At 41.7% G+C, this 21,321-nt stretch overlaps 1 protein-coding gene, 1 non-coding gene and 1 pseudogene across 2 annotated transcripts; 2 read left to right on the top strand and 1 right to left on the bottom strand.

The window, feature by feature from the left end:
* Nucleotides 1-4,538: 4,538 nt before the first annotated feature.
* Nucleotides 4,539-4,858, top strand: LOC100604333 (annotated as a pseudogene).
* A 1,064-nt stretch (nucleotides 4,859-5,922) lies between these two features.
* Nucleotides 5,923-8,039, bottom strand: LOC100606797 (cdc42 effector protein 3-like). Its single transcript, XM_003267981.3, has one exon. The coding sequence runs from the start codon at nucleotides 7,668-7,670 to the stop codon at nucleotides 6,906-6,908; it is 765 nt and encodes a 254-aa protein (XP_003268029.1). The 5' UTR covers nucleotides 7,671-8,039; the 3' UTR covers nucleotides 5,923-6,905.
* A 6,378-nt stretch (nucleotides 8,040-14,417) lies between these two features.
* LOC115837805 lies at nucleotides 14,418-14,521 on the top strand. The gene has a single exon (XR_004032855.1). It is a non-coding gene; the product is annotated as a small nucleolar RNA U13 (small nucleolar RNA).
* The last annotated feature ends 6,800 nt before the right edge of the window (nucleotides 14,522-21,321 follow it).

Raw genomic sequence — 21,321 nt, 5'->3', positions numbered from 1 at the left:
ATTTCACTTGCGGGCACATGAACTTACTACCAATTGAGAGTCTGAGTGCTGAGGGTGTGCAGTGAAGGAGCATGTCAAATGGTGGGAATTAACCAAGAAATCCTTTCAGGAGGAAGGACAACTTCAACACAGGTTAAAAGAGAAGAGACAGGATAGCACTGCCTGCAGCTGGGCATGTCCTAGCGTGTTTCCCCATTATGCTAGACCCACAGCCAAGAGGAGCCAAGTAACCCCACAGAATTTCCAGCAAGCCGCCAGCAGATGGAGCCAGCCACCTCCACACACCGCTGCTCAAGGCACCAGCACCCTCTAAACGGACCAGCACCCAGCCCACCTTCAGTCAGGAGCAGGACTGAGAGAGACCAAGGGAGAGTCACCCTCCACGCCCCTGTGGAGATGATAGGGGTTCTTTCCTGCCCCAATGTGAGGGGAGAGGGAATCCAGATTCTCCCTGATGCCTCAGAGGCACAGATCGCTGTCAGAGTCCTTGCCATCCTGGGAGCCTAGGACTGCAGCCCAGTGCCCTTGTTGTTCACCTCCCCCACTGTGGGAAGGAAAAGCAGGATGCCTGATGAACTTACTTTGAGGGCTGGGACTGCATTTGAATGTAGAGACTGGTACCCATCTGAGTCCGGGAGATTCTGAATGCAAGAGGCCCACTACAGTAGCCCATCCAGCAGGGCTCGAAGGACCCTGGGGCAGCATGACTGGGAAGAAGATGGGGGCAGCTCTCCCTTCCCAGATCTGTGGGGCCCTTGAAGGATTATGGGAGAGGATTCCTGCAGGCCCTGTGGCTCTACATGGAGATGCACGGAAGTCAGTGGAAGGGCAGGAGCTGAGGGTTTGCCCAGGTACCCATGGCCAAGTCAACAAAGGGTCGTTGGGTGCCTGTACCACTGTTGAGGCTAAAGGGAGGTGCATTTGTGCGAGGGAAGGAGGAGGAAAGAGTGGTTTTCAGTGATGGAGGAGGGTGGGGTGAGATCTTCAGCATCTAACAGAGCCACAAAGAACAGGAAGGGGTAAAGGACACTCCTGTAAAGAGGTCTTTTACTCTCCATCCCTCCTCTCTGCCCAAATACAGATGCTGAGGCCTCGAAGAGGGAGGAGGTAAGGCATCTTCAAGCCAGGCCCTACTTCCCCTCCACTGCTCCAAACAGCTAGGACCCAACTCTCACTTGTGCTGGAGGGAAGGAGAGAGAAGAGCTCTGAATTGAGTTTGCGAAGAAAGTTTTAAAAATACAAGAGGCTGAGTCTTAATTACTGGAATGAGACTGTTCTAGTAACCGAAAGTGGCTGAAAAGTTATGGAACCAGACCAAGACATCGTTCAGGGAGCAGCTCCTCAGCAGGAAAGAGAGATCTGGCACAGCACAGCCAGGGCAATTACTGGAAGAAATAAAATCCTTTCATGTTTATACCCCAGCGAGGTGAGACTCCCCAGTGAATCAGGCACACAGGAAGTACCTGGGCCTTGGATACCAGTGTCCCTGTGGTCAAAGTACCCCATGAAGGATGACGTCACAGGGAGCACATCCTCCTCTTCCCATTCAGGTGCTATCTCACCTCCCAGGGCAAGTGAAGCAGGAGGAATTTGTCCTCCAGCTTTAATGAGGCACTTAGAAAGGGGAACAGGATGGTTTCTTCTTACCGGAATCCTCGATGGAATGCAGGAGCAGGCAGCTGAAAGAGATGGTGCAATCTGCATACTTCTGGTGGATTCCAGGAAGCATCAGCCCGTTTTCACCCTAAAGGCCAGTGGACTCTGCCTGGGAGGGCCAACAGCCAAAGAGAGCTTTCAGTCTCCAGGCTGAGAAAGTCAGGAGAGGAACAAGTCAGGGGACAACACCAGCCTTGGGACAGCGTGGCAGCATATCCAGAAGATCAGGAAACTGCCACAGAGGCTTGATCTCCTACTGGAAATTGAAAGAAAACGAAGTTTAGAAAGAGCAGGGTGGGAACTGGTTTGCAGAACACAATGTTCCCTTGGCTTAGTTTCATCTGGGGGAAAGGGAAGAACTAATACTTATTGAATGCCTGTGCTGTATCAGGCACTATGTTCATTCTTGTCTTATTTAATCCTCCCACAACCCTGTAAGGAAAGCATTTGCTCCATTTTACAGATGAAAAAACTGAGGCAGAGTGGTTGCCTAAGGTCACATGTTGTTGGAATTTGAACTTCATGTTTGTCTGTGTGGTAGAAATGGAGATTCCATGCTTACATTGCCCCTTCAATAAAGGACTCACTCCCCTGCTACCAAGAATGTTGGTTTTATTTGCCCCCAGCAATTAGTTCCTTCAAGGACCTCCTCAGTTTTTAAGCCACAGTCACTCTCTTCTTAAGGCAGCCCCCAGCCAATGGCTGAGCAAGGTGGTAGTACAAAGGCCCATCCCTCTTCTACCAATGTGGAACTCCTCTAACAAGTGATTTTTGCTCGGAGTACCCTGTTAGACTGGCAGAGGCTTTGTCAAGTCTGCATCAGAGGCCAAGAGCTCCTCCTGGCCAGACTGCTTCCTCCCTTTTCCATTCACAGGTGATCCTCCCCTTTGCACTTCTACCTCTGTTGCAGCATCTAGTTCCAGAGAACCCAGTGGAGACTCCTAACAGCCTGACTGCAAAGCTCTCCCTTTTTCTGACACTTTATCTTCATTTTCACTTGTCCTTAGGTAACATTGCTGCAGTGCCGAGAGTGAGCTTCCTCTTAGTAGCAGGGGCTTCACCCCTTCCAGAAGAAAGCTACTAAAGGTTTAGTGATTAGGGCAGTTCCCAAAGAGTTAGTTATCCTTGATGATTATGTGCTCAATGCTCAAAGGCAGTTGCTAACATTCATACTTTGAGGTCTAAAATCCAAGTAAAGAGTCTACCCCCACCTTCTCCCTCTCCCTGATATCAATTCCACCCCCTTAAATTGCTACAACATGGAATTAAGATATGTAGTTTTATTATCTGTTGTGCTTAATGGAAAGGCTTTAGGATTTCTGAGTTTAATTTAAAAAGCAGATGGTCATAAGCAACAAAAGAAAAAATATATAAATTGACTTCATCAAAACTAAAAATTTTGTGCTTCAAAGTACACTATCAAGAAAGTGAAAAAATAAGCCAGCACCCATAATCCCAGCTACTCAGGAGGCTGAGGCAGAAGGATCACTTGGGCCCAGGAGCTCAAGGCCAGCCTGGGCAACACAGCAAGACCCCGTCTCAAAATTAATAATAATAACAAAGAAAGTAAAAAGATAAGCCAATTAAATATGGGCAAAGAATTTGAATAAACACTTTTTCAAATAAAATATACAAATAGCCAACATGCACATGAAAAGATGTTCAACATCATTCGTCATTAGGGTAATGTAAATCAAAACCAGAATGACACATCACTTCATATCCACTAGCATGGCTATAATTTTTTAAATGGACAATAACAAGTGTTGAAATAAACATGGAGAAATTGGAAATCTCATGCATTGTTGGTAAAACTGTAAAATAGTATGGCTGCCTTGGGAAACAGTTTGGCAATTCCTCAAAAAGTTAAATAGTTACCATATGACCCAACAATTCCCCTCCTAGGTATATATCCAAGAGAATCGAAAACACGTGTCCACATAAAAACTCATACTCAAATGTTCATAGAAGCATCATTCATAATTTCCAAAAAGTAGAAAGAACCCAAATGTCCATCAATTGATGAATGGATAAACCAAATGAAGTATATCCACACAATGGAATATTATTCAGCCACAAAGAATGAAGTACTGATACATGCCACAACATGGATGAACCTTGAAAACATTATGCTAAATAAAGAAGTCAGATATTAAAGCCCCCATATTGTACGATGCCACTTATGTTAAATGTCCAGAATAGGCAAATCCATAGAGACAGAAAGTAGATTAGTGGTTGCCTGGGGCTGGGAGGAGGGAAAAATGGAGAGTGACTGCTTAATGGGTATAAGGTTTATTTTAGGGTGGAATTAGATAGTGATGATGGTTTCACAACTTTGTGAATATAATAAAAATCACTGAAATGTGCAACTTTAAAGGGTAAATTTTATGATATGTGAGTTATATCTCAATAAAAACATTTTTAAGCTGCTGAGTTGAATATTTTACATTCCCTAAGGAGACCAAACCACTTCAATTAAGGTGGCTTATTAAGTGACCTTTGACTGATTTCCTCCCCCCACGTCCATGGTCTTTGATAAAATTAAACTGCCTATCTTTGATCTAAGAGGCTCATATTTCAGATACTTCAGGACAGAGACTAGATTAACTAAAATCCTTGAAGCTTTTGTTTAGGGGAGAAAAGAACAGAGATAGCTGTGACCCAGTGAAAAGCCAGATGTGGCATTAAGGACAATCAGGAGAACAGATCAATCAACCAGAAAACAGAAATACTAGTCTGTCCTTCCTGTTAGAAAATGAGTTCAACATCAGGGCTTAAAGGACAATCCAAAAGACAAAGGTCCTCTGGCCAAAGTTTGGTCCAGCACTTTGGATCCATTTCCATCAATTCTTACAGTCAGTCATCAGACCCCAACAGTCAAAATGGTGAAGCAGAAGAGCAAGTTTGCTTTTCAGGAAGGCTCGGATGCTACAGGGGATAAACTTGTAGTTGACTTCTCAGCCACATGATGTGAGCCTTGCAAAATGATCAAGCCCTTCTTCCATTCCCTTGCTGAAAAGTATTCCAGTGTGGTGTTCCTCAAGGCAGATGTGGATGACTGTCAGGGTAGGTTGTTTGCTTCAGAGTATGAAGAAATGCATGCCATCTTCCAGTTTTTTAAAAAGGAATGAAAGGTGGGTGGGCTCCAGCTTTTGGAGATAATAAGGAAAAACTTGAAGTCACCATTAATAAATTGGGCTAATCATGTTTTCTGAAAACATAATGAGCCATTGGCTATTTAAAACTTGCAGTTTTTTTATTTACCAAAAAAAATGAAGTATGGAGACTGTATCCCCAGCTGTCATCTGATTATAAATGACAAACAAATATTAATTCTACCCTTTAAAACAAAAAAAGTTATCTGGCCTTACAGGAATAATTCTATCCTGATCTGAGGCCAGTGCCTAGTCCAAGTTGTGAAACTAGTTTCAACCACAAACCTCAAGAAAGGATCCAAGACTATGAAGCATCACGTCTTCATAATGAACAACTGATATGGCTCGTTAAGTTTATGAAATGGTCGTGTCTTCTTTAAAAAAAAAAAAAAGAACTTTTGACAAAATTGCAAAGGCCACTCAGTGGAGAAAGGATAACTTTTCAACAAATGGTGCTGAAATTATTGGATATCATATCAAAAATAAAAATAAGAAGTCTCTCTGAGCATGCTCTGGCTTGAGAGGCTGGCCAAAGATAAAAATATTAAATTAAATTAAAAATAAATAAAAATAAACTTCAATCCACACATTTCACTACATACAAAAATTAATTCAAAATAGATCATGGATCTAAATGTAAAACCTAAAACTATAAAACTTCTTAAAAAATAGAAGAAAAATTTGTGTGAACTTGAGTCTCAGGTAAAAATTTCTCAGCTAAGGCACCAAAAATACAATCCATAAAAGAAAAAAATGATAAATTGGACTTCATCAAAACTAAAAATTTTTCTCTTTGAAAGACACTGCTAAAAGAATGAAAAGACAAGCCACACACTTGAAAAGACTCTTTGCAGAAGACGTTTCTGATAAAGGTCTTATGTCCAGAAAATATAACAAACTCTAAAAATCCAACAAAAGAAAGCAACCGATTTTTCAAATGAGCTAAAGGTTTGAAATGACACTTCAACAAAGGAGATCGATGGAAAGTAAGAACATGAAAAGATGCTCAATATAATTAGTCATTAAGGAAATGCAAATTCAAACCATAATGAGGCACCATACATACCTATTGGAATGGCTAAAATTTTTTATTTTTTTTATTTTTTTTCACTTTATCATTTACTCCTTATTGTGTTGTTTGAAGTACCTATGTAATGCAAGTATGTACTGTACTAAAATACCTATATTTCCAAATAACATATGTGGTGTAGCCCACAGTCTCTGCAGAAGCATCATGAGTAACCTGTGCCTTTACACTTTACAGTCCGTTATTGGTTGCTGTTAAAAGTATGATAACAGATGAAGAAAAAAAAACTAAGTGTTAATACACTTTTCCAAACACACACATACACAGCTTACAATGTAATCCCAATGGAAACAAGTGACATCTTCTGATGTAGAATCTATAAAATGTAGACTCTGCAATAAAAAGCCAAAGGCACGTAAAAATATATTTTAACTTTAAAAATAACTTAGTTACAGTAATACTTTGCCTGTGTCTTACCAACATGTAGCTGACAGTTGAAATTTTGCAATATAGATATAATATATAGGGATATGTAAGAACTACAAGAAAATTCCCAAAACCCATAAAGTTCAAATGTGAAAACAGAGAAGTTTTAACACTGGAGAATTCGCTATGGTGAGCCCAAGCAATATATAGAAAAGAGTCTACAAAAAGGCTTAGGTGTTAAATAAATTTTGACTTCCTCTTGCTCAGAAAATGTCAGAGTGCTATAAAGTTCTGTGAAGTTCCTTAATGTGACTCGCTCAGCCCTTCATAGCTAGTGCCAATCCTGGCCAAGCCAGACTTCTTGTGTGTCTGCAAACAATATGTGAGCCGAACGTCACCAGTGCCTGCTGAAAATGGGCTCTGACTCACTTCCTCTTTTTGCCAAGATAGGTTTTGCTTTGTTGTTTTTTTCTAAATTGTTTTCGTAAACAGGGCATAACAGGTAAAAAAATACTTTGTAAGAATATTATTTTAGAAAACCCATCACAAAACTACAAATACAGCTCCGGAAGCCCTTCTCTTCAACTGTGATTAGTTTGTTTTTGTACCTTTTACCCCAAAGGAAAAAAGTTGGCATCTTGTTACTTATTTTTATCCATTACATTCAGCACCTCATCCAAAAGTGAGGGCCCAAGATCAAGCTGCAGGGAGAGGAGGGAACCTGTAAGGTCAGAGAGGGACTCCTCTGACTTAGTCTTTCCCTTGATGAGCTCGCATGGGGTGGGATGGTCAAACATGTCCTCGGCTGGCCAGTCGGGGTACTGTTCGGACAGGCTGGAGGAGTGGCTGTCCCTGCCTTGGCTGGACTGAGATGCAGAACCGCTCGAGCCCCATGAGGTGTCTCCCTGGTGGACTGTCCCGTTCTCCAACAGACTGCTTTTCTCCTGAGCTTTTTCCTCCAGGACGGGCTCGCAGCTAAGCCTGGGCAGCTTTGCTGGCCCAAAGGACTCCTGTTTGGAATTAAATGTCACCGGTGACAATAAGGGCAACATGAGAGCTTGGGATCCTCCAATGGTTGGGAGGGAGATGGCATTTTTGAGCACCGGGGAGGGTGTTTCTGTGAACACAGAGTCTGAGGTGCTGTTGGCCCGGAAGAACTCATTATGCCCAGGGAACTGGCCCAGGTGTGCTTTCTCCTGGTTTCCAGGTGAAAGCTCGTAGTTCCCTTGAAGAAAGGAAATATCTCCAAAGACATCGTGCTGGCCCTCTTTGCCAATGTGGATGGTGTGGCGAAAGTCTCCAAGCGGGGGACTGATCATATCAGGAGACAGAATGTCCCTCAGTTTAAATTTCTTTCCTTTCTTGTTATTGGCTGCTTTCAGGTAAATTGGGGTCTTGGCTGGCATTTTGGAATTTGAGAATGTCTATTTTGCAAGTGGGAAAAAGGGCCACTTTCTTCACAGATGGTATATGTTTCTGAATCCTTTTTGATAGGAACTGTCACTTCATTTTTGTCAAGTGGCTTCAGAAGTGGCTTCGAAATGAGATGGGGTCAAAGAGAACCTTCCTGAGGTTACGGCCAAGTGAGGCTTCCTAGAGAGCCAGTTACATCATCCAGTCTTGACCACAACCAGGAGAAACCGGCCACCGCTGAGGATCCCAGCCGCTGCCCAGGGCCTCCCGCGGGCGCACGCAATCCCGGCCGGGTGCGCAGATCCAGCCGAGTCTGCCGGCGCGGTGCCTGCTCACCGCATTATCCGCTCCGAGATGGCGTGAAGGCGTGGAATGGCTAAAATTTTTTAAATGGCCATACAAGTGTTGGCAAAAATGTGGAACAGGTGGAACTTTCATGGTACAACCACTTTGGAAGACAGTTTGGTAGTTTCTTTAAAAGTCAAACACATACCAAACATATTCCAAGGTACTTACCCGAAAGAAAAGATAGCATAAATTCAGAAAAGACTTGTACAAGATTCACCATAGCAACTTTATTTGTAATAGCCAAAAAATAGAAACAACCCATTTGCCCTTTCATTGTAAAATGGAGAAACAAATTGTGGTGTATCTATACAATGGAGTATTATTCAGCAAAAAAAAAAAATGAACTATTGATATGCAGAACAATGTGAATGAGTCTCTAATTATGCTAAGTGAAAGACTCTTGAAAAAAGGAGTACATATTATATGATTCCATTTATGTAAAATTTTTAGAAATACAAACAAATGTATAGTGACCAAAAGTATATCAGTGGCTGCCTGAGGCTGGGGGAAAGGGGCAAAAGTGGGTAGGAAAGACAGACGGCAAAGGGATCCATAGAAACTCCAGAGGATGATGGGTATGTTCACTGTCTTGATTTTGGAGATGATTCTGGGGATGTGTTTTAAACTCATGAAATTGTAAACTTTATGTGTAGTTTATTGTATGTCAGTTATACCTCAATAAAGCTAGAGAGACAGAAAAAAAAAAAAAAGGAAAGAGACAGAGAGAGAGAATTCATGAGCAAATATACAATGTATCATTAGGCCGGGCACAGTGGCTCACACCTGTAATCCCAGCACTTTGGGAGGCCAAGGTGGGCGGATCATCTGAGGTCAGAAGTTCAAGACCATCCTGGCCAACACGGTGAAACCCCATCTCTACTAAAATACAAAAAAATTATGGTGAGTGCCTATAATTCCAGCTACTTGGGAGGCTGAGGCAGGAGAATCGCTTGAACCCTGGGAGGCTAGAGCGAAACTCCATCTCAAAAAAAAAAAAAAAAGACCGGGCATCGTGGTTCACGCCTGTAATCCCAGCACTTTGGGAGGCCGAGGCAGGCCGATCACGAGGTCATGAGATCAAGACCATCCTGGCTAACACGGTGAAACCCCATCTCTACTAAAAATACAAAACATTAGCCAGGCGTGGTGGTGGGTGCCTGTAGTCCCAGCTACTTGGAAGGCTGAGGCGGGAGAACGGCGTGAACCCGGAAGGCTTCAGTGAGCCAAGATCACGCCACTGCACTCCAGCAGTGAGCCAAGATCATGCCACTGCACTCCAGCCTGGGTGACAGAGCAAGTCTCCGTCTCAAACAAAACAAAACAAAACAAAAAAAAGTGTCATTATAATATCCTACAAAATGGAAAAAGTGTGACAGAGACTGCTGCTCAGATTCTGTCCCATCCAAAGGACTTGGTGTTTTAGGATGGAATGATCCCAGAAAGCCCAGTTGGCTGACACTGCCCCAGATCTTTCACACAAACTTTTCCTTTACTAGAACACCTTTCTCTCACCTTATTGCTGTTGACTATCAATGTATCTTTCAAGCCCAGCTCAAATCTAAACTATTCCCTGAAGCTTTCCTTGTCTTCTCCAGACAGAGTTAGTTTGTGGCTCAGTCTGTGCTCTCTCAGCAACTGGGAATCCAATAATATATCCCCCTTGATATTCTAGGATGTAAGAGTTGTGGTTTCAGCTGTTCCCAAAAGACCATAAAGGTCCCCCAACTTGTACTGATTTGTCATTTTACTAAGGCACAAATTTGATTCCAGCCAGCTATGAAGTCCCTGCAGAGAAGGATTAGATGAGATAGTGAGTAAGACGAGCCCCGACCCACCCCCAAGGCTTCATAACCCAAACCAACTTGGTTGGCATCTACTTAACATAACAAATTTTAATTTTTCTTTTATGGAGAATGGACTGCCCACCTTCCCCCCACCAACAACCAAAAAAAAACTATCATCTGGTGATGGAAATGATGAGTGAGTGAAACAGTTCAAAAATGGAATGGTCCTTAGCCAGAAAATAGCTTTATAAATTAATCTTTTATTAAGAATCTGGAAGGATCACTTAAAAATCTTAGTTGTACTTCACAGCATTTTATGGGGAGAAGTTATATACTACAGTGAAATTAACAGGATTGGAAATTTGAAAAGGCTTTGGGCCTTGCCCCTCAATAATGTCAAAAGTTCCCAGTAGCTCTAGTGAGTACCCATGACATTGCATTATAATTATGTGTTTAGCTATCCCTCTAGCCTAAGAAGCAGTCATCTGCACCCTAGAGCTACATCATCTGGGCCCAGATCTCAGTTCACCTAATAACCAACTTGAACAGGTTACTTAACCTCTAGGTGCCTTGATTTCCTCATCTTTAAAATAGTAAAATAGTACCTAACTGATCACATTAATTTTGAGTATTAAATATGGCAATACATAAAAAGCACTTAAACAAGTGTCTTACCCATCAAAAGTGATTGATAAATGCTAGTAACTAGTTTAAGAGTTTGCTCAAGGGCAGAGTTTATGTCTTAAGGAGCTTTTTTAAAATGTGTAGTTCTCCAGCAGCTTAATGCAGTGGCTTATGCACATGGTACGTGCTCAATGAGAGCTGAAAGAATGAGTGAATGAGTCAGTGAGTAAATGAGTTATGGCTCTGCCACTTTGTCCGTAAAGTAGAAATTGCTTTATTCTAGTATAATAGCGGCATTTTGGCTTGGCTGGTCTGGTATTCAGACATAACTAATTCTGGCCAACATTCTCACAACTCTCAAATCCACTACTGCAACCAATTTGCAACTTTTGAGAAACATGGTGCTATGATTGAGAGTGAATAAGACGAGCAGAGAGGACTGATGGAGGGGCAAAGCTTGACCTCTGACATGGTTTAGATGTGTGTCCCCTACAAATCTATGTTGAAATGTGGTCCCCAGTGTTGGAGGTGGTGCATGGCGGAGATGTCTGGGTCATGGGGGTGGATCCCTCGCCAATGGCTTAATGCTGTCCTCACGGTAATAAGTGAGCTCTCACTTTATTAGTTCACATGAGAGCTGGTTGTTTAAAAGAGCCTGGCATCTCTCTCTTGCTCCCTGTCTCACCATGTGACGTGCCTTCTGCCATAAGTAAAATCTTCCTGGGGCATCACCAGAAGCCGAGCAGATGCCAGTACCATGTTTGTACAGCCTGCAGAATCGAGCCACATAAACCTGTTTTCTTTAGAAATTACCTAGTCTCAGGTATTCCTTTATAGCAATGCAAAATGGACTAATGCCTGTTGACCATGGTGGAGAGATGAGGAATAGAATCTGCCAAAACTGTTCAAGAGATGCAGACAGACAGAGCTGCCTTGGTATTCTGGTAGCAACCTTGCCCCCTGAAGTCTATGTTCAACCCAGCACCCAGAGTCATCCTTTTAAAATGTAAATTGGATCATGTCACTTTCCTACAGAAAACCCTCCAGTGGCTCCTTGTCTCCCTTGGAACAAAACCCAAATCTTCCCAATGGCCTAGAAGGTCATGATCCAACCAGCGGTGCCTCTCCCCTCCCACCTCCTACCTTGCTCCTCCTTGCACACTCCACTCTTGCCTTTCTGCTGGACGCTGGCCTTCTTGCTGTTCCTCAGACACTCCCAGGAGACTCATGCTTGGAGTCTTTGCACTTTGCTATTCCCTCTGCCAGGTATGCTTCTCCCCAGAAGTTCATGGTTCACTTTGCCACTTCATTTGAATCTCTGCATGAATACCCGCTCCCTTCTCTGTCCACCTGCCTAAAACTCCATAACTTTTGGGACTTTATTGTATGCATTGCTCCAGCACCAATACCTGGCCTAGTGCCTGGCACAGAGTATTCAGTAAATACTTGTTGATTGATCTAGGTGAATAAAACCCAAGGAATCCACTTGGTTTCTGCTCCTATCTCCCTTCCAGGGCTAAGTCCTCCCCAAGCAGAAGCTTCTCCCTGGTAGTGAAGTATCTGTGTCCAAACATAACTCCTGCACCCCCAGCAAAATAAGGGAGATAAAAATGTGTTATTGAAACAAAAAGGAGCTGCTGATTGTATAATCCTCTGGTGGGGAAACTCAGGGATCCTTGGCTTGACAAAATGAGTTTGCATTTGCCATTGTTTTCAAGGAAAGGTGTAAGGTATAAGGCGTTCAAAAAACAGAAGTCCTGATTACTGTGACTGTTCAACAACTAAAGTAATAGAAGGGAATGTAGCATGAAAAGAGAGAAAGAAAAGGAAAAATCTAAATCATTCATGAGGCTCCCCCAGGATGGGGTTCAAGAACATGCATTTTAACAAGTTCCTTGAGCTATTCTTAAGCAACCAGCTTAAGACAGGTCCTTGGAAATGGGCTTAGAGATTTAGTGAAGGATGAGTTCACACATTATGATGGGAAAGACATGAGCCATTAAAGCCAAAAAGGCCTGGGTTCAAATCCTGCCATCACTGCTTATTATGTGTGTAACCTTTTGCCATTCATACCTCTCAGATGCTGATGTTCAATTTCTAGTTACAATAGATAAATACATCTATCCTATTGTACTGTTATGATGACCAAATTGAATAACATATGTAATGTGCCTGGTATACAGTAGTTATATAGATGGTAGTTTATTACAATTATTTTTATGAATTCTGTTTTCTGAGTGCTTACAACCTCCCTAGAATGTTCTGTAGCAAATTGGCATTCTTACCCCTCACCCCACTATGTGACCTGACAGAAGTGAAAACATATAGTCAAAAGGACCAATCCTTCTGCGAATAGGAAAATCTTTAGCCCATACCTTCCCTAGAGTTCCTCTTCTCTAGAATAGATCAAAGAACATATTTTTGCTCTTAACTACCCATTAAGCATTAATAATAAATCCTTATATTTTTAGAGTCTTCACTCTACCAAGGTTTTCACATATATTTCCATTATCACTCACTCTCAGAGGTCCAGCAAGTGGCCTGTGTGCCCACAGCTAGAATGTGGGTGCTCTGGGACTTAAAACTCATAAACCCTGTGAGCGTTCCATTAGATGACATTCCCCATCATCAAGACCTTCCCCTCCCCCGAGGCAATAGGGCTCTGGAGTAATGGTAGAGAATGAGAAGATAGCAAAATCAATCTCCCAAGCTTGACTCTCCATGAGAAGGTAGCATGGAGAGCTTCACTCTACATACCGCAGGGATGATTCCATCCAAATCAGAGGGTGGCAGCAGCGCCGCGTTCCGCTCAAGGCGGCCAGCCTTCTGCGACTCCACAGCCCCACCTGCTGGAGGCTGCCTTGCACACAGCCTGACAGTCCACAGCCCGCCGTGGACTACTGCTCTCCCTGGTCCCACACGCCACCCCGCTGGTAGCTATCAGTACAGGTTGGTAGCCTCAAACTTTGACCGAGAGAAGCATCTTTATTTCTTTCACAGTCTATGGTAAATCTTAATCTATTCTGTTGAACGAAGTCTTTGCTTTTTCTGAACTTCAGCTTCTCCCAAGTTGTCACCAGAGAGAGATTTCAGCTCTGGCTTTCCAGGCCCTCCTAGGGTGTTACGCCACAGAATAATAAGGCACCGACTCTGCCAGACGGAAAGAATTGGGACTGTAGAGAGAAAACTGCTATAAATTTCAGAACTAGGGGGATAAAAGCAGCAGCACTCCCCAGGAAACAGATGGAGAAATGAAAGAGAATCAAAGTAAGAAACCACAAGAAACGAATTGTATTCAGCCATTCACTTGGCTGTATTCAATGAGCACCTACTATGTGGCTGATACTGTGATACATGGGTGAAACAGTCTCTGCACTTTAAGTCTTTTCACTGGGACTTTCACTGTCACTGGAACACCACCTGTCTCCTAGGCATCTTCCTGTCAGTTTTCCTTCTGTGTTCTTGGTAACCTCATTCAACTAAAAACAAATTATTCTATATCCACAACAACCTGCAAGAACTTTCACTATACCTTCCTCCTCCTTACCGTAACTGAAGCCTGGCCTTGCCCCAAGGACACTGGTTCCCTTGCAGCCCTTTTAAGGGAAAGCTGCTCTTCCTCCCACGAGTTCTATTTTCCAGCCAAGAAGGGGGCACTTGGGGTCAGCAGTCTCCCAGCTTCCCCTGCCAGTTCTACATGATTACTTTTCTACCTTTGTCAAAGCCCCCCTCATACCAAACAGTTCATTGCCCTCTACTTCTTCTGGCTGTCAATGACCCTGGCCCACAGCGGCTGAGGACTCCCCCATTTACCTTACACATTAACTCCCACCATCATCCTGAGACAAATTGCCAAACCCAATCCATCCCACACCCTAACCTTCCGCTAATCATTTCAAATAACCTTCTGCTCTACTTATACTTTTCAAGGCCACAATTACACCATTACTACCATAGCTCCACTGCCTCTCAAAAACACTTTGGATACTTTTGTAGTTCATAAGCGTGAAGACTGGGTTTTCGCTTTCATGTGTAAGATGTGCCTCCCTCAAACCTTGTTACAACATTGGCACATTACCCATCTGATGTGGAAAAAAAATGAAACTTCAATATCCCACTTGAACCACAATCCTCCCAACTCTGTTCTCTTCCTCCCACTTCACCACTCCTTGGCCTCACTGAGTTCCAGCCCTTTAACCCCTTCGTGGCCTCACAGTTTATCTTTACTTTCCCCTCAATTCCCAGGCTTCGGTCTTTTAAAACCCAAGCTAGACCTCTGGCCAACGACTTGAATTATTTCCCGCCAGCTCCCTCAATATCCGTGCTCCCTTTACCCTCCACTCATAAGTCCTGGAAAACCCTGACTACAGAACCCAGTTCTACAGCTGTCCACCCTGGTCCTAAACCTGGAGTTCCGAGTCCTGGTACAGAAAACTGTACACTCTGCCACAGATTTGTCTTTTGAGAGGTTCATGAAGGACTATTACAAATCCACCTTATTCTCCCCACCCCTCATCAGATAGCCTGTCCTCCTGCTTCACTGAGAAAATTAAATCCAAGAACTCTCAACTTATCCCCTTCTTTCGTAAGTATACTTGCATTACCCACCACATAGTCTTCTTGAACCCAGTAAAGACATCTACAAGCTGGGCACAGTGGCTCATGCCTGTAATCCCGGCACTTTGGGAGGCCACTTGAGCCTAGGAGTTCGAGACCAGCCAGGGAAACATAGTTAGACTCCGTCTCTATAAAAATAGATAAATAAATAAATAACATCTACAGTGCTTTGTCTGGGTAACATAATGACACCCTACAAAAAATAAAAAATTAGCTGGGCCTGGTGATGCACTCCTACAGGCCCAGCTACCCAGGAAGCTGAGACGAGAGGATCTCTTAAGCCCAGGAATTTGAGGCTGCAGTGAGCCATTCACGCCACTGCACTCCAGCCTGAGTAACAGAGCAAGGCTCTGTCTCAGAAAAAGGAAAAAAAAGCAACCTAATGCTTACATCATACTTCATGGTGAAAGAATGAATGTTTTCCTTCCCAAGATCAAAAAGAAGGCAAGAAGATAGCTGCTCTTTCTGCTTCTATTCAACAATGTATGGCATTTCCAGTACAGAAGGGGGAGCGACAGAGATAATACAAGCTGTAAAGGAAGAAGTAAAAAGTTCTATATTCACAGATAACATGATTGTGCCTATAGACACTCCTAAGGAATCCACCACACAAAAAATATATATATATATATTATATATATATATATATGTATATATGAAAATGCCAGGCATGGTGGCTCATGCCCGTAATCCCAGCACTTAAGGAGGCTGAGGTGGGAGGATCACTTGAGCCCAAAAGTTCAAGACCAGCCTGAGCAACATAGTGAGACCCTGTCTCTACAAAAAATAAAAAATTAGCTGGTCATGGTGGTGCACATCTGTAGTCCTAGCTACTTGAGAGGCTGAGGTAGGATGATTGTTTGAGCCCAGGAGGTTAAGGCTGCAGTGAGCCATGATCACGCCACTGCACTCCAGCTTGAGTGACAGAGCAAGACCCCATCTCAAAAAAAAAAAAAATTTAAATTAAAAAAATTCCTTTTGATCGGGCACAGTGGCTCATGCCTGTAACTCCAGCATTTTGGGAGGTCAAGGCAGGCAGATTGCTTGAGCCCATGAGTTCAAGACCAGCCTGGACAACATAGTGAAACCCTGTCTTTACAAAAAAAAAAAAACACAAAAAAAATCAGCCGGGCATGGGGGCACACACGTGTTGTCCCAACTACTTGGGAACTGGAGGTGGGAGGATCATCTGAGCCCAGAGGTTGAGGCTGCGGTGAGCCAAGATTATGCCACTGTACTCCAGCCCAGGCAACAGAGTGAGACCCTGTATAAAAAAAAAAAAAAAAAATTTAAGTGAAAACTAATATGTGAATTTAACAAGGTTACCATATATAAGGTCAAATATCAAAAATAAAGTATTTCTGCATAGCCTATGAATAAATAATTGGAATTTTTAAAAAACTTTAATACCATTTAAAAGAGCATCAAGTAAGGAAAATGTTATACACACACACACACACACACACACACACACACACACACCATGGAATACTACTCAACCATAAAAAAGAAGGAAATCACGTCTTTTGCAGCAACATGGATGGAATTGGAGGTCATTATCCTAAGCGAAATAACTCAGAAACAAGAAGTCAAATACCACATGTTCTCACTTATAAGTGGGAGCTAAACAATGAGTACACATGGACATACAGAGTAGGATAGCAGACAATGGAGATTACAAAAGGTGGAAGGGTGGGAGGGCGGGTGTATTAGTCCATTTTCACACTGCTATAAAGAACTTCCTGAGACTGAGTAATTTATAAAGGAAAGAGGTTTAATTGACTTACGGTTCCACATGGCTGAGGAGGCCTCAGGAAACTTACAATCATGACAGAAGGGGAAGTAGGGATGACTTACGTGGTGGCAAGTGAGAGGGAGAGCATGTGAGTGAAGGAGGAACCTGCCAAACACTTATAAAACTATCAGATCTCATGAGGACTCACTACTATGAGAACAGCATGGGGGAAACTGTCCCCGTGATCCAATCACCTCCCACCGGATTCCTCCCTGAATACGTGGGGATTACAATTCAAGAAGAGATTTGGGTGGGGACACAGAGCCAAACCAGATCAGAGGGTGAGGTCTGAAAAATTCCTTATTGGGTACAATGTGATAGGTACACTAAAAGCCCAGACTGTTTTTACTACGTAATATATGCATGTAAGAAAGCTGCACTTGTACCCCCTAAATATATGAAAATAGAAAATTAAATAAAATAGCATCAGGACTTCTAATTCTGATCAACATGGAGTAAGAGGGACCAATTAAAACTCCAGGCACAACATATGAACAACAGCTTTCAGACATTAGGCATCAGGCAGCACAGGCAGTGAATTCAGGAAACAAGCAAGGTGTGTTCTATGATTTTCGCAGTCTGTGATAGGAAAGGGTTTCCAGGCTTCAGCACAGGAAGGGGGAATGCAGGCAGAGCCCAAAAGTCTCCCTCAGTTCAGGAGAAAATGCTGGGAACCTGAGGAGGCCAAGCCAGCTAGAGTTCACCTGGCAGAGCACCAGAGCTGAGACAGCAGCACACAGAGAGAGCTCCAGGGATCTGTGGAAGGTCTGCAGCTGAAGGCTGATCTGCTCATTCGTGTAAGGAAACTACCAAAGGCTAAGAAAAATTACACCTGAAAAAAGTACAGGGAAAAATCTTCAGCGTTCACCTACTAGCCACAGTAGAAAACCTCATAATTAACAGGTCATCAGGTAGAATATTCAGAAAGGCGTTGCTGTAGTACTGGGCAATATTAGCCATACACCAAAGAATTCTGGTCATGTCTAACAAAGCAAGCCTCAGAAGGACCAAACAGTTTTCAAGTAACTTAACTACATCATAAAACAGCACTCAAGAATATTAATTGATAAGAATACAAAAGTATTCAGCACCCAACAAGGTAAAATACATGGTATTTGGAATTCAATAAAAAATTGTAAGACACACAAATAAGCAAGAAAATACAATTTGTAATGAAGAGAAAAATCAATGAGAACTAAGCTAGAAATGATATGGATGATAGAATTAGTAGACAAAGACATTTAAGTGGTTATTAAAGCTATATTCATATGTTCAAGAAGGTAAAGGAAAGATTAAGCATGTTAAGTAAAATCATCAAAGATATTTTTAAATTACCAAATTGGCTGGCTGTGGTGGCTCATGCTTCTAATCCCAGCTCTTTGGGAGGTCGAGGTGGGTAGATCACTTGATTCTAGGAGTTCAAGACCAGGCTGGGCAACATAGAAGATCCAATCTGTACAAAAATTTTTTAGAAATTAGCTGGGCATGGTGGTATGCACCTGTAGTCCCAGCTACTTGGGGATGAGGTGGGAGGATCGCTTGAGTCCGGGAAGTCAAAGCTGCAGTGAGCCAAGATTGGGCCACTGCACTTCAGCCTGGGTGACAAAATTAGACCCTGTCTCAAATATAAATAAATGGAAATAAGAGGCCCAAATTGAACTTGTAAAAAGAAAAATTAAAATATTTGAGATTAATAACAACACATTAGACACTGAAAAAAATTAGTGAAGTTTAAGACAGAGCAATAGAAACTATCCAAGATGAAGCATGGAAAGAAAAAGACTGAAAAAAAAAATGGCCAGAGCATTAGTAAGCTACGAGGCAATCAGACTCCAAAGGGGGGGAAAAAAGAGACAGAGAGAGTGAGAAGGGAGGTCAGAAAAAAGATATGAAGAAATAATAACTGAAATTTTCCAACTTTTATGAAAATTAGATGTCCAGAAACCTAAGAAACTTAATAAACCCCAGGCACAAGAAACATGAAAAACCAAAGCACATCATAAAATTGCATCAAAAACATAATATGCTTAGGAATAAATTTAACAAAATATGTGCAAAATCCATACATGAAAAACTAGAAAACATTGCTGAGAGAAATTAAAGAATACCTAAATAAATTGACAGATATATTTTGTCCATGGATTGGAAGACACAATATTGTTGTCCACTCTTACCAAAATGATTGATAGATTCAATATAATTCCAGTAAAAAACCCAACATGCTTTATTTCACAGAAATTGACAAACTGATTTTAAAATTTATATGAAAGTTCAAAGGACCTAGAATATCCAACACAGTTTTGAAATAAAGAGTAACAAAGTTGGAGAACTTGTATAACCTCACTTCAAGGCTTATTATAGAGCACTCTAAATAATACAATGTAATATTAGGGTAAGGAAAGACAAATATACAAATACAACCAAATAGACCAGAAATAGACCTGATGCATGGCCAATAAGCACATGATAAGATGTTTAATCATTAGTCATCAGGTAAACAGAAATTAAAATCACAATGAAGTACTATCACACACCTATCAGAATGACTACAAATTAAAAATTGTAATGATACCACGTTTGGTGAGAAAATAGAGCATCTAGAAATCTCATATATTACTGAGGACAGTATAAAATAGTTGAATCCATATCTTGGTTATTGTAAATAGTGCTGTAATAAACATGGCAGTGCAGATATCTCTTTGATATACTAATTTCCTTTCTTATACCCAGCAGTGGGATCGCTGAATCATATGGTAGTTGTATTTTTAGTTTTAGTTTTTTGAAGAATTTCCATACTGTTTTTCATAACGGCTGTATTAATTTACATTCTCACCAACTGTGTGCAAGAGTTCCCCTTTCTCCACATCTTCACCAGCATGTTATTTTTTATCTTTTTGATAATACCATTTTAATTGGGGTGAGATAATATCTCATTGTGGTTTTGACTTGTATTTACCTGATGATTAGCGATGTGGAGCATTTTTTCATATACCTGTTGGCCATTTGTATTTCTTCTTTTGAGAAGTGTCTATTCAGAACATTTGCTCAGTTTTTACCTGGATCTAATTTCATTCTTCTGCATATGAATCTTCAGTTTTCCCAGCACCATTTTTTTTTTTTTTTTTAGTTTTCTGACAGAGAGGTCTCTCTCTGTAACCCAGGCTGGAATGCAGTGGTGCAACCACAGCTCACAGCAGCCTCGACCTCCCAGGCTCAAGTGATCCTCCCATCTCAGCCTTCCGGGTAGCTAGAACCATGGGCACGCACCACCACATGTGGATAAGTTTTTTATTTTGTAGAGTCTTTCTTGCCAAGGCTGGTCTCAAACTCCTGGGCCCAGGCATTCCTCCTGCCTTGGCCTCCCAAAGTGCTGGGATTACAGGTTTTAGCCACTGCACCTGGCCCCCAGCATTACTTATTGAAGAGATTGTCCTTTCCCCAGTGTATGTTCCTGGTGTCTTTGTCAAAAATGAGTTGGTTGTAAATGTATGGATTTATTTCTGGGTTCTCTACTCTGTTCCACTGGTGTATGTGTCTGTTTTTATGCCAGTACCATGCTGTTTTGGTTACTGTTGCTTTATGGTATAATTTGAAGTCAGGTTATTTGATGCCTCCAGCTTTGTTATTTTTATTCAGGATTACTTTGGCTATTCAAGGTCTTTTGTGATTCCATCCAAATTTTAGGATTGTTTTTTCTGTTTCTGTAAAAAACGTCATCAGCATTTTGATAGAAACTGCATATAATCTATAGGTTGCTTTGGGTAGTATGGACATTTTAACAATACTAATTCTTCCAATCCATGAACAAGGGATATCTTTCCATTGTGTGTGTGTTTCCTCTTCAATGTCTTTCCTCAGTGTTTTATAGTTTTAATTGTAGAGATCTTTCACTTCTTTGGTTAAATTTATTCCTAGGTATTTTATTATTAATTTATTAGCCATTGTAAATGAGATTGCTTTCTTGATGTATCCTTTTTCAGATTGTTTGCTGTTGGCATATAGAAATGCTGCTGATTTTTGTATGTTGATTTTGTATCCTGCAACTTTACTGAATTCGTGTATTCTAACAGTTTTTTTCGTGGAGTCTTTAGGCTTTTCTAAATGTAAGATCATGTCATCTGTAAACAGCGGCAATTTTACTTCTTCCTTTCCAGTTTGAGTTCCCCTTATTTCTTTCTCCTGCCTAATTGTTCTGGCTAAGACTTCCAGTACTATTTTGAATAAAAGTGGTGAAAGTGGGCATCTTTGACTTGTTTCAGATCTTAGAGGAAAGGCTTTCAATTCAGCATGATGTTAAATATGGGTTTGTCATATATGGCCTTTATTGTTTTGAAGTATGTTTCTTCTATACCTAGTTTGTTGTAAGTTTTTATTATAAGGAGATGTTGAATTTTATCAAATGCTGTTTTATGCATCTATTGAGATGATCATATGGTTTTGTTCTTTATTCTATTGTACAATTTGGTGTATCACATT

Source organism: Nomascus leucogenys, chromosome 12, assembly GCF_006542625.1.
Source record: "Nomascus leucogenys isolate Asia chromosome 12, Asia_NLE_v1, whole genome shotgun sequence".
NCBI classification, from domain to species: Eukaryota; Metazoa; Chordata; class Mammalia; order Primates; family Hylobatidae; genus Nomascus; species Nomascus leucogenys.
This window is presented reverse-complemented; position numbering and strand designations above follow the sequence as displayed.